At 38.9% G+C, this 13451-nt stretch overlaps 2 protein-coding genes and 1 long non-coding RNA gene across 3 annotated transcripts; all 3 read left to right on the top strand.

Moving 5' to 3' along the window:
• Positions 1-2385: 2385 nt before the first annotated feature.
• Positions 2386-2789, top strand: LOC131685125 (uncharacterized). The gene is made up of 3 exons (XR_009304742.1): positions 2386-2416; positions 2468-2624; positions 2680-2789. It is a non-coding gene; the product is annotated as an uncharacterized LOC131685125 (long non-coding RNA).
• Positions 2790-6398: 3609 nt separating this feature from the next.
• On the top strand, positions 6399-10471 carry LOC131680907 (uncharacterized). The gene is made up of 2 exons (XM_058961624.1): positions 6399-10289; positions 10370-10471. Exons 1-2 carry the CDS (start codon positions 6399-6401, stop codon positions 10469-10471), a joined length of 3993 nt encoding a protein of 1330 aa, XP_058817607.1.
• Positions 10472-10941: 470 nt separating this feature from the next.
• On the top strand, positions 10942-12163 carry LOC131685124 (uncharacterized). The gene is made up of 2 exons (XM_058968587.1): positions 10942-11902; positions 12041-12163. The coding sequence occupies exon 1, from the start codon at positions 10992-10994 to the stop codon at positions 11841-11843; it is 852 nt and encodes a 283-aa protein (XP_058824570.1). The 5' UTR covers positions 10942-10991; the 3' UTR covers positions 11844-11902; positions 12041-12163.
• The last annotated feature ends 1288 nt before the right edge of the window (positions 12164-13451 follow it).

Below are 13451 nucleotides of genomic sequence, written 5' to 3'. Positions count from 1 at the left end.
CAGCGTTGCCATTATTTATTTTGGGAAATCCGCAAATGTTATATCCCTGGCTGATGTAAAAATCCGCAAAAATCCGCAAGCAATAAAAGCCCCATTTTTTATTTTTTCCATCATTAAGGGCTTTTCGAGCTTTTTAACAATCTATTATCATTACACATGCATAACTTTAATTTTTAAATTTTCAAATATTTGGCTGAAAACTGAATGTAGGAGAATATCTACTTTCTCAGGGAACTAAAGGAGCTGCGGGAATTCGACCAGACGCATATTTAGTTTTGCGCACCTTGTTCCAGAAATTTTCAAAAAGGAACATTTAAAAAAATCATGAATATAAAATTCATGATTGAATTCAATGATTGAAAAATCACAAATAAAAACCTAATAAATTCCAAAATAAAAAATAAAAAACAATTAAAATTAAAAAATAGAAGCATCGAAAATTAAAAAAAAAACATGAACTGAAAAAATGATGAAAAACACAAAAATTTAAGGATGCGTCAATCAAATTCAAAGGGGCGGGCATAGCATCTTTGAAAAATCGTTTGCCTTGTTCGCAGCTCACTTGGGTTCTATTATCAATCTCGCACATAGAGTTAAAGAGTTTTCTAAAGAGATTTTTCTATCCTGAAAAAGGAGGCAAATGACCCTAAGGCTAAGACGTCTAGAATCGAAATGCTTCAAAATTTCAAATTTAATGAATTTTAGAAATTAAATACTTTGAAATCTAAAAAAATTAAAATTAAAAAACAGTGATTTAAAACATCAAAAATAAAATTATTTCAAAATTTAAAAAATAAAAGCATGAAAAATTGAAAATTGAAAGATATAAATTTTTTTAAAAAACATTAAAATCGGAGGATTCAAAAATTTTCAAAGTTAAAAATTTGCAATCCAAAAATTGAACATTTAAAAATCTTTATTAGATATAATTTTTTTGAATGTATGTTTGAGATATAATTTTTTTGTATGTTTAATTGGAAATTTGAAAAATTACAGGCCAAAACGTTTAATTTGAAATTCTGATTTTTTTATTTTAATTATTGAAATGAATAAAAATTTGAAAATCGCAAAATAAATATATTTGAGAATTCAAAAAGTTAAACATTTAAAAGTTTATAAATTTTGGAATTTGAAGATTTGTTAAGTTAAGATTTTATGATACAAAAATTATATCAGAATTTGGGAATTAAGGTTTAAAGGATTAAACATTAAAAACTTTAAAATTCAAAAATTTTAGAGTTCAATTTCTTCTCAAAATTTAAAAATCGGAAATATAAAAGTTTAAGAATCAAAGAATTTTGAAATTTAATAAATTCAGAATTGAAAAATATTCAAAAATTCAAAAGAAAAAAAATAAATATTTATTTTTAAATATAAAATTTGACATTAAAGCATCATATTTTCAAAATTATAGACTTTGAAATCTCTGAAATTTTAAAACCTTAGCGTTTTTAACTCTGAATGCTTAAAAATTTAAAATAATACTTAACGAATAGTTGAAACAACGAGAAAAGCGGGATCGAAGAAAGAATCTCAGTTTATAGTATTTTTTGCCTTAATGTATTTTTATTTAGTTCTCAATGGTTGCTAAAACTCGGAAACTATTTCGCTGAAATTCAGCAACCAAAATTTACTTTGCCGTTTCGAAATCAATTGTTTACTCGTTCCGGAAATTTCCTAGCTGAGTTAAGTGAGTAGGGGAACATGAGGAGACTTGACCAAGCGCAGAATTCTATTGTTATCAATGACGGCAATTTTTTTCAAAAATGCTTTTATTCTTTGTTAATTTTAAAAGGTAATTTTAAATGTTTGGAATGAAAAATCCTATCCTTATAACATATATTCAGTAATTAATAAATTTAAGATAAATGATGTAATTTTTTATCAAACTTTGTATGGACATATCTACTCGACTAATAATTACTTTCAAAGTACTTATATCACATCTTATTCCTTGTGAAATAGCAAAACGATTTTACATTAATCGGAACATTGGAATTATTATTACTAAAATTTTGAACGTAAGAACCAATGTTGGGGCGACTTGACCAAGATTCTATGGGGAGACTTGACCAAGTGGCGATAAGCTGAAGAAAGATACCAAATTTCTGATATTTACTATGCTGTGGTTCCTACTGTAAATGTTATCACGTCACATAAAAATTCCACCTAAAATATCAGTCTATATATTTTAGTATTAGTAATCAAAGTTATGGATAATTTCGTAACGTGTGAATATGCAATTTAAGCAGTACAGATAATCCTTAAAAGGAAACACATTTATTGCGATCCTTCGCAAGCCCCTCGTCAAGATACTGCAAAGCACAACCCTACTGGGCAACGATCGACAGATAAGCGGAAGCTGTGAAACGAAGAGTTGATGAACGAGAACTTGGATAGTAGGACGCCACTAAACGTAATCTTTATGAACTAATTTGTATTTGAGCTAACCTACTGTATTTTCTAGGAGATTTATAACGACCCTAATTAAGCGTTACAATCACGGAATTTTCCTGCACGTTGTAGAAACAACAACATTTAAAAATGGAAATTTATGAAACGCAACCCTTTTGTATTTTTTGCTGCTACCCAAGGATTTGGACAATATGAAAAAAAGGATTACAGTATGTTTTATAACTTTATTTTTTGTCCTGATTTTTTAATATTTTCTTGGTTAAGTCTCCCCAGGCCTTGGTGAAGTCTCTCCGCAGTTGACCAGAAAAGCGTTCACAGAAAAACTTTTATAACTTTTGCAAAAATAATTTAAAAATTCTGCAAAAAAAATCATGACCACGCACAATACCTTAGTGCATCATATCTCAATGAGTTTTGAGGGAATGAAAACTTTTTAGAGAGTTATACAGGTTAAGCCAAAAACCTGGTCAAGTTTCCTCATGTTCCCCTATATGTGAAAGTCGGTTATATCCCTGTACGCCAATTATTGCAAAATTAAATTTATTTAAATAATATAATGTACGTATTGTGATTAAACATGAAATTTTAAATTCAAAAATTAAGGCCAACAATTTGATTCATTCATGAAAAATCCGCAAATTCAGAAAATCCGCAGAAAAATCCGCCACTCTATTTCAAATTGCGGAAAATCCGCAGGATTGCGGAAAAATCCGCAACTATGGCAACGCTGCGTGTCTGGCCAAGTCCGTTCTTTAAATAGTCGATGATGACGTCATTCATAGAAGCGTTGCGCGCTAGGTATACCAATCCGTCGTACAGGGCTTGGGAAGCGCTATCTTCGGTGTGTTAATGCGCGATATTTTGACAAGGTTGTATATTATTTAATTTTTTAATGCTATGATATCAAAAATCTTTGGGTTTATCTATTGGAATCTATTCTTAGAAGTATTTCGGGGCGATTTGCGCAAAAAATTTGAAAATTTTTCGTGAGATGGCTGAATTATATGCGTTTAAAATTGGACCACTTTTCGTTACATACCATTTTTGTAGAATTTGCAGAGTGCACCCCCATACCGAAAACAAAGACGTAGTCCTACGTCAAAAAGTAAATCTGTTGTAAGCCTGGCTATTTACCTTTTATGAACGCTAAACAATGAGTCAAAAATAAACGAACTTCGACAAGATTATGTTTAGTGATGTCAGCAATTGCAATAAAACTAGTAAACTCCAAATCGTCCGATTCTTCGTTTTTAAAATAAATAGCACAAGGGGGAATAGTACATTGAGCGTTTACCCAATGAAAGCCTTGAACTGCATCCTGCACAAAGAAAGAATAATTCTCCGAGAAATCACAGATAATGATGCATTCTATAGCTTTCAAATTGCTTTTGATGTGTTTCAAGAATACTCATTAGTTCTGTCGCTAAAATTTTGCGTTCCAGGGCAGTTTCCGTAACACTACAGCCAATATTGTTCGCTCGAATTTTCACAAATTATTTTTGGAAACAAATCATGATAGGAGTTAACACCATCTGGAAGTGATTTACTGCTTTGTAATGTTTTAAAAAATAAGTTTAATGTTTTGATGATATATACATACGCATACGGTATGCGTGCCACTTGTCCCTGCCAAAATGCAGTGTTCTCTACGATTACTAGCCAAAAAGGGGAAAATCCTATTTTAATATCAGGATAAGTATTTTTGAAGATAGAATTCGCCTCCAGCAAGTTACACAAAACTAATCTTCTCTGTACGTAAATTTTGCCTTCCTCATTGTTAGATATTAAATAATCCCTGTTCCCTGCACAGACGCGGGTTACATCGTCACTATTATAAAAATTCGTAACACATGTTATCGTTTCTTCTGTAGTTAAAATCCTGTATCGCTCATTGCTGTCTCTTGTTTCTTTATATTTCTCCTTACGTTGTGTAAGAATTTCATTATCGTCCGACAAAGGTGCGTTGTAAGTGGTAACGATCGATTCAGAACTGGGTGCTTCTAACAACTCTGAAAATACATATGATAGATTGATTATCAGAAAAAAATACATACAAATGATTTCTTCTTTATTATTTACCTTGGTAGGAAAATGGAACGAATCCGGAAGGTCCTGAAATGGCGGTCAATGTTTCGAAGAACTCTGGTTTCAAAGAACAAGAGTTCGTGTTAGTGGTTTGAAGAAAAGAATTGAAATTTCAAAAACAACCATGTCATATTTTCGATAATATACCTGGAACAGCGATTCTCGATGGTCCTGCAACGGCTTCTTCGGTATCGGGATCATTTATTTTTTTTTTCAATTCGTTTATTTGATAAGGCAGGTTTGCGTTAGCTTAAAGGTGCCAATTTTGTTTTGTTTTACATTTTAAATTACTTAAAACTAGGGGCTTACATATTGATTTTTGAAATTAAACTAAGGCTAATTTATAGCTATACATATACACAAGGGGGTAGTATAATTTTCGTAAGATTAGAGGGGTCATTTAGTTTTTATGGCAATATGGTTTGACATTTTTAGCAATGAGATTATTGGAGCAAATAATGTTTAACTAAGGGGGAAAATTTTTACGACTATCTTAAAAGTAGAAATAATTAGAGGGCGTGATTAAATTTTGTAAAGATTCGGAGACATTAATTAGAGTTATTTTATGTGGTAGTAGAGTTGGGCATTTTCAACGAGATCATAGGGTAGAAGTATTATTCTTCGCCCCCTCCCTAATTTTCGCCCCCTTGTAAAACAATTACAAATAATTCTATCTGCTTTACGATCTGAACTTCCGCTTTCGACTATTATTGAAAAACAAACTAAAACTAATAAAATGTGAAAACTGCCCTAATTTAAACAAATATATTTCATAACGTATTTTCAATCGTAAATAAAGTAATACCTGCAGAGCACTTATTTTCCTGAAAACGAAAAATGGTGACAATTTTTTATCGCGGGGAAAGTTATATAAATTTTGTGAGTAAGCATTAGAATATTCAATAGTAATGTTTTTAAGCATTTCAGGAATACATGTCAACGCACATCCGCGATTATTAGCTTTATTTAATTAAGTTTGAACAATTTTAAAAAGTGGCGAAAATTAACGCAAGATCAAACTCAATTCTAATCTTCGCCCTTGGCGAAATCCTATATAGCGTTCTTTTCTTCGTATGGGTTTCTATCTTCGCCCCGTTCCACAGTGGTCCCTGTTGCCAACACTGCAAGCACCTAGTTTTGCTCGGGTACCGGGCTTCCAAGGAAACAGCAAAAAACAAACCGCAGGAGGCGAAGGTGAAAATTTTTCCTATTTTTTTGATTCTGAAGAAATAATTCCTTCGAACAAGAAGCCAATTTGACGGAAGATTTTAATATCTATAATTTTAATAAAAAGTAGAATTGTATTATTAATTCACACTTTTATTGCACCAGTACGTGTATGTACTGATCGGGAATAGAGGAATCTGGATTTGGAGTTCCGTTCCCAGCACGCAGCTAAACTGAGTCTGGTCCTTCTTCCGCAGGTGAGCACTGTCCCGCTGTTTGCTACCAGGAAGTAGCCTACATTTTGGTCCTTCGAGCCGGATCGTTTCTGGCGTAGATGGGTTGCAGAGTATCGTCCGGAGCTGATCCGAAGTCGCAAGTGGCCTGACAGCAGAAGCTATCACGACTACAAAGTTGGTGACATCGTGATGATAGTAGATGAAAGTTTGCATCGTGGTACCTGGCCAAAAGGTGTGGTGGAAAAGGTCTATCGTGGTCCGGACGGGAAGGTTAGGACATTGTTGGTCAGAACGATGAAGTCAACCTACAAGCGTCCAGTCAGTAAGATTGTTTTGCTGCAAGCCATCAGTTCGGTTCCTGGCCTGGAGAATGTTGCCAACACTGCAAGCACCTAGTTTTGCTCGGGTACCGGGCTTCCAAGGAAACAGCAAAAAACAAACCGCAGGAGGCGAAGGTGAAAATTTTTCCTAGTTGAAATTCCGAAGCACAGCAACATGATACGCACTCCACCAAGCCAACTGAATCCAAATGTCCAAGACGGGGAAAAAGGTGCAGACAATCAGGACAAAGTACCAGAAAATGAATCTGTTGTCTCTGACGTATCGAAAAGAGGTACATCGCGAAGCAGCATAACTGACAGCCAAATCAAGCTCTTAGATCTAGAGGAGGAAAATGAGGAGGCGGAACTGCGTGCTTCTATTGAACAAGACAGGATTGTAGCCGAACAGAAACTAGCCGAATTGCAGATTCAGCATGACCTGGCACTGAAGACGGAACAAAGGAAAGCTGCGTTTCTGAAGCGACAACGTGAGCGAAATTTGAGAAAGGTTGAGCTGCTGTCTAGATCGAGTACCTCGAGCAGATCGAGTGTGTACACTAATGCGTCTAAGCGTGTTGAAGAGTGGGTTGCTGAGGCAGAAAAGGTAAGGCCACACAACGAATATGAAGAATCATCCCACCGGATGGATCATGCATTTTCACGAGAAACCGAAGTACGGAATACGTCGACACCTGGCGTAAGAAACGCGACAGCACCCGAGCCTGGGGTGAACGAAATCTTGTCTCAGGCCTTTAAAGCGTTGCAGAGTCGAAACATGAAAGACCTGCCCTCGTTTTCGGGTGACGTAATGGAATGGACGATTTTCGAAAGCGAATTTAAAACGTCAACTAAGGAATATAAACTAACTGATCGCGATAACCTGAGACGGTTGAACAAAGCGTTGCAAGGTAAAGCGCGCAAGACTGTGGAATCACTGCTTGCATCCCCTGAGAATGTGCAGCAGATTATACGAATGTTGCAGTCAAACTTCGGACGCACCGAATGGGTGGTGGCAAATAGACTGGAAGCGCTAAGAAACCTGGAGATCGTAAAAGAAGGTAACATCGAATCTTTCCGTGCCTTTTATAATGCGGTAATTGGTACCAAGGTTGCGATGACCAACGCGAAGGCGGATAACTACCTGATGAATCCCGAACTCATCTCTCACCTGGCTGATAAACTGCCTGCTTTCAGCAAACAGATGTGGGTTCGGCATAAGGCCGCTTTGATGAAAGAAGGCGTCACTATCGAGTTTAACACTTTCTCGCGTTGGTTGGAGGATGAAATGGACAACCAACTTGCTAGTCTCAATCCTGTATTTAGCGCCAAGAAGGCCAGCTACCAGCTCAAGCCGAAACCGATGGTTCTGAATGTCAACTGTCGCGACGATGAAGGAACAAAGATTTGTCCTTTGTGCTCGGCAAATTCTCACGTTGGTCTAGACAAGTGTGAACAGTTCCATAAGCTGTCTGTTGCTCAACGTCGGTCTGCTGCTAATTCCTGCAAAGTCTGTTACATCTGCCTCAAGTCAGACCACTCCAGAAGAAACTGCAAGTCCGAGAAGAAATGTTCAATCTGCAAGAAGAATCATCACGAGTTAGTCCACTCCGACGATTCTGCGAGGAACTCGAAGTACACCCGTACGAACACGTATAATAGTCAGCAGAATGTATGCAATGTCCATGGCAAAAATATGAATACACTGCTCCGAGTAGGAAAGGTGAGGATCCAAGGTCCGAGAGGTACAGCAGAATTATTTGCACTTTTCGATGAAGGTTCGTCTCTGTCGATGATGGATGCTGCAGTTGCGGAGAATATTGGATTGCGAGGACCGATCGCTCCTGTGTCCTATCGTTGGACTAATGGTATTTTGCATAAGGAAGAACAGTCGATGATGCTGTCGTTTCGCATTTCCGGACCATCGGAGCAAGCGAAATGGTATAACGTTAGCAATATCCAAACTGTGCAGAATATCGCTCTACCTCCGGTGAAATTCGACGTTGCGAATATCAAGCGATTGTATCCTATGTTAGACGATGATAAATTAGTTGCGATCCAGGATGCCTGTCCCTGTATACTGATTGGCTCGAATAATGCGGGCCTGATTGTACCTCTGAAGACGGTGCAATATTCGCTTCAAGGCTTGCAATTGACTCGTTGTCACCTGGGATGGACGATCCATGGAGTAATAGATCCGACCATTGCTGGATCGAATAAACATCATGCATTCCTGTGCTCAGAAAATGATGACATTGAACTTACTGATCTGGTGAAGAAAATGTACAAAGTTGAAAATTTTGGGATTTCTGGTCAGATGGCGAAAATAGCCGATGAAGATCAGCGTGCACTAGATATCATGAACCGCACGATCAAACGGCGTGGGGAACGATTCGAGGTAGGCCAGATTTACAAATACAACAACTTTGACTTCCCGGATAGCAAACCACAAGCGCTACGTCGGCTCCAGATTATCGAAAAGAAAATGGACTCAAACCCCGATTTCGCTGAGCGATACTGCAACAAAATTCAAGACTACGTTGATAAGGGGTACGCTAGGAAATTGGAACCTGAAGAAATAGCTGAAACATCGAACACCTGGTACCTGCCACACTTCAGTGTGGTGAGCTCCGAGAAGTTCCGTTTGGTCATGGATGCCAAAGCAAAGTCACATGGGTTTTCTCTGAACGATCTGTTACTGAAGGGTCCCGATTTAGTTCCACCACTGATTGCGATTCTGATCCGCGCCAGAATGAAAAGGATTGCTTTCGTCGCGGATATCAAGGAAATGTTTCACCAAGTACTCATCCGTAGAGAAGATCAAGACTCCCAACGTTTCCTGTGGCGTGGTATGAACCGTATGGACCCTCCCAGCGTGTACGTTATGATGGTGATGATATTTGGCGCTGTTTCGTCTCCGTCGATGGCGCAATTCATTAAGAACTTCAATGCGAAAGAGCTTGAAGAAAAGTACCCTGGTGTTGAACGAGCTGTCGTCAAACAACATTATGTGGACGATTATTTTGATTGTGCTGACACGGAGGAAGCGGCAATCGAAATGGTTCAGCGTGTGATAAAGGTACACGAACAAGGTGGATTCAAGCTGCTAAAGTTCTCGTCGAACTCCAGAGCTGTGTTGGATTCACTCGATCCTGAAATAGTAGCGGAACAGAAACAGGATGGTATTCGTGTCCTCGGAATCAAGTGGGACCTGCAGTCCGATGAATTTGTATTTCCATTGAATTTTCCAAAACTGGATGCGTTGTATCGGACCGGAAAAGCGGTGCCTACGAAGCGGCAACTGTTGAAATTTATGATGGGCATCTTTGACCCGCTAAGTTTACTCAGTCCTGTTACGATTCAACTGAAGTTCATCTTTCAAGAACTGTGGCGGCTGCAGTCCGGATGGGATGATGAAATTCCGGACGGTCTTGTTCCCAGATGGATGGAGTGGTTAAATGAAACTGCAAAGCTAGGAGAAATACGACTGCCAAGATACTACTATCCAACGGTACCGTCATTCGATAATGTGGAATTACACGCTTTCTGTGACGCGAGTGATAAGGCCTTCGCTTGTGTGATCTACATGGTTCATCGTCGAGAGGGTAAGTCACACGTTGCTTTGGTTTATGCAAAATCAAGGGTAGCGCCCCTGAAGGCACAAACCGTGCCGCGATTGGAACTGCAAGGATGCGTTCTGGCCAGCCAAATGATCCATGTACTGCAGTCTGAGCTGACGATAGAAGTCAAGAAGATTTTCTTCTGGAGTGACTCGAAGATCTGTTTGAGTTGGCTGAAGACAAATCAAAAACTGACGGCATACGTTGGTGCTCGCGTTATGCAAATCAAAGAGAATGGTCACGGCGTAGAGTTGTGGCATTGGCTTCCGTCGCAGCTGAACGTGACCGATTTGGCTACGAAGTGGTCTAAGTTTGGCAGCATGCTAGAATGGGTTCGTGGTCCAGACTTCATTTATCGTGATAGTGTCAACTGGCCGAATTACGAACCGTTGGAGATGTCTTCTACAGAGCTTGTGAGTTTCCACTCGGAACTGGATTGCACGGAGCAGGTGTGTTGCGGTGCATTCGCTGAAGAATTGATTGATCTTCCTGATATTGCGCGGTTCTCTGACTTCAATCGATTGGTTAGATCAACCGCATACTACCTGAAGATGAGAAAACTTTTAGCATTGCCGAAATGCGAAAAACCCAAACGATTGACGATAACTATGAAAGACATAGTAGATGCTAGAAGTGCATGGTATAAGAAGGTACAGTCTGAAATTTTCGGTGCAGAGTTGCGCAGCTTGATGAAGATCGGTTTCGTGAAGAGTAGCAGTCGCCTAAGAACATATTCACCATTTCTACACGATGGAATCATCCGTATGAAAGGCCGTATTCAAGATCACAACAAACCATTCGAAGTGAACAACCCTGTCATTCTTCCTGATAACCACCCGTTCTCAACATTGCTCATCCGTATGTATCATATTGCCAATGCACATCAGGGATTAGAGACCGTCGTTAACAGTATTAAAGAACGTCACCGCATTTTGAAGATTCGTTCGCAAGTAAAGAAGTACACGATGTCCTGTGTGAAGTGTCGAGAGCTAAGAGCAAAACCAGCCGTTCCGCAGATGGGCATCTTGCCAATGGAGCGCACAACGCCGTTCGTGTATCCATTTACCTCTACGGGCATCGATTACTTCGGGCCGATGGCTGTGAAGGTCGGCCGTCGTGTCGAGAAAAGGTGGGTAGTGCTGTTTACTTGCATGACGTCAAGAGCAGTACATTTGGAGGTGGTCCCATCACTCGATACAAGCAGCTGTATAATGGCAATTCGCTGCTTCATGTCGATTCGTGGACTGCCACAGTGCATCATGACTGATAATGGGACCAACTTCACCGGTGCTAACCAAGCGTTGAAGACACTGGTGAAGACGCTGGATCATCCACAGATTGAAGAATCATTGAGTGTTAGAGGTGTTCAATGGAAGTTTATACCGCCTGGTGCTCCTCATTTTGGAGGCTGCTGGGAGCGATTGGTACGTTCCGTTAAAACTGCTCTTCGTGCGATGTTGCAGGAACGACAACCCACCGACTTGGTGCTACGTACTGCTTTGTGCGAGGCAATGAACACAGTAAACAACCGACCGTTGACGCATGTTGCAGATGACCCGTTGGATCCAGAACCGTTGACACCGAACATGTTGCTGCTAGGACGAAACAATACAATCCAATTCGACCATGATTTCGATGAACGAGACCTAAGCTGCCGTGCTGCGTATAAGCATGCTCAGATTTACGCGGATCGTTTCTGGCGTAGATGGGTTGCAGAGTATCGTCCGGAGCTGATCCGAAGTCGCAAGTGGCCTGACAGCAGAAGCTATCACGACTACAAAGTTGGTGACATCGTGATGATAGTAGATGAAAGTTTGCATCGTGGTACCTGGCCAAAAGGTGTGGTGGAAAAGGTCTATCGTGGTCCGGACGGGAAGGTTAGGACATTGTTGGTCAGAACGATGAAGTCAACCTACAAGCGTCCAGTCAGTAAGATTGTTTTGCTGCAAGCCATCAGTTCGGTTCCTGGCCTGGAGAATGTTGCCAACACTGCAAGCACCTAGTTTTGCTCGGGTACCGGGCTTCCAAGGAAACAGCAAAAAACAAACCGCAGGAGGCGAAGGTGAAAATTTTTCCTATTTTTTTGATTCTGAAGAAATAATTCCTTCGAACAAGAAGCCAATTTGACGGAAGATTTTAATATCTATAATTTTAATAAAAAGTAGAATTGTATTATTAATTCACACTTTTATTGCACCAGTACGTGTATGTACTGATCGGGAATAGAGGAATCTGGATTTGGAGTTCCGTTCCCAGCACGCAGCTAAACTGAGTCTGGTCCTTCTTCCGCAGGTGAGCACTGTCCCGCTGTTTGCTACCAGGAAGTAGCCTACAGTCCCAAAGTAGACTATTGATTTTAGCTAGGGTGATGAGCCTATTTTCACCATGCTAAGCAAGGTGCCTCACTAATCCGGTAATTTCTTGCCTTACAATCGATGGATTGCGTAAAAATTGACATCAACTGCTTTGCTTCGTTGTTAAGAACCAATACAATAACACAAATGCGTTGAAAACAATAAAATTCTCGTGTTTGAGCACAATGAAAACTCGAATCGAGTTCCCCTATTGTTGCGCTACCATTTGACTCAATGCGTTGAACAAATATGGCAGACACTGCTCTAACTAACGACTTCAAATGGGTAGGGTGATCATAGAACATGGCGCAAATAGGCTCATCACCTTATGTGATGTCTTTGAGGAAATTTCTTGAAATAAAACGCTCCTTCTTTCAATCACATCGGATCGTTGACCTTAATAGTGAGCTACGAAATTTATTTTCTTCAATAATTCAGATAGAAAAATACTCACTTCAATAAAGTTGTAGAAAACTTACCAGGAAGATTTCTTTCGGAAACTCTTGGTTTTCGAGATACAGGGCGTTGTTTGTGAAAGGCCCCTCAAAAACGGTTTTTTCACCACAACTTCTATTATGGAGCTTCGAGAGATTTCTGATGTTCTAGAAAGTAATATAGACGGCTGAAACAGACAATTTTCTAAAATACCATAACCTGTTTTCGCTTCGCTTTTCGCCATTTACAGAGCATTCACTCTCTCTAAGGTCAACATTTCTAATCCGAGCAAAAACGGGTAAACTACTTGGTAACTAAATGAAAGTACCTTTTATATATACTGGAAAAATAAGAGCGCCCCAAGACTGCTCTTTACCTATTCAGTTGCAGTGAAGATAGTCAGATTCTGCAATCTATCTTCGAATCCCGCGCAGTTATTTTCGATTTCTAAAATATGTTATTAACAATTCAATTAAACTATATCAATAATAATTAGAAAACCTTTTACAAACGTAATGTTTGGTGTTTTACGAATATATTCATGATATGCGGATTTTAAACAGCACCGAGCAGGTTTATAGGCTTTCTCTGTAAGGAAGACAAAACCTATCGAAATACAACCTCTCAATTTATTTTTTAATAGTTTATAGAGAAAGAAGCCAAAAATTAATTCGTTTGGAAAGCCTTATTGAAAACAAATACAACGGAGTTTCTGTCTGTGATTAAGGGGTTATATATATATTGAGGTGCAGGACAAAAGAGAAAAATTTGAAATTTTATGAAGGTATGTAGCCATATTTATATCGAATACTTATTATACGT

This window comes from Topomyia yanbarensis, chromosome 2, assembly GCF_030247195.1.
Source record: "Topomyia yanbarensis strain Yona2022 chromosome 2, ASM3024719v1, whole genome shotgun sequence".
NCBI classification, from domain to species: domain Eukaryota; kingdom Metazoa; phylum Arthropoda; class Insecta; order Diptera; family Culicidae; genus Topomyia; species Topomyia yanbarensis.
Note: the sequence above shows the minus strand (reverse complement) of the source record. Positions and strands in the feature narration are given on the sequence as shown.

Coding starts and splice junctions, on each gene's coding strand:
- LOC131680907 (XM_058961624.1), top strand. CDS start 6,399: ATGATACGCACTCCACCAAGCCAACTGAATCCAAATGTCCAAGACGGG. Junction 10,290..10,369: donor AACTGGATTGCACGGAGCAG/GTGTGTTGCGGT, acceptor TCGATTGGTTAG/ATCAACCGCATACTACCTGA.
- LOC131685124 (XM_058968587.1), top strand. CDS start 10,992: ATGACGTCAAGAGCAGTACATTTGGAGGTGGTCCCATCACTCGATACA.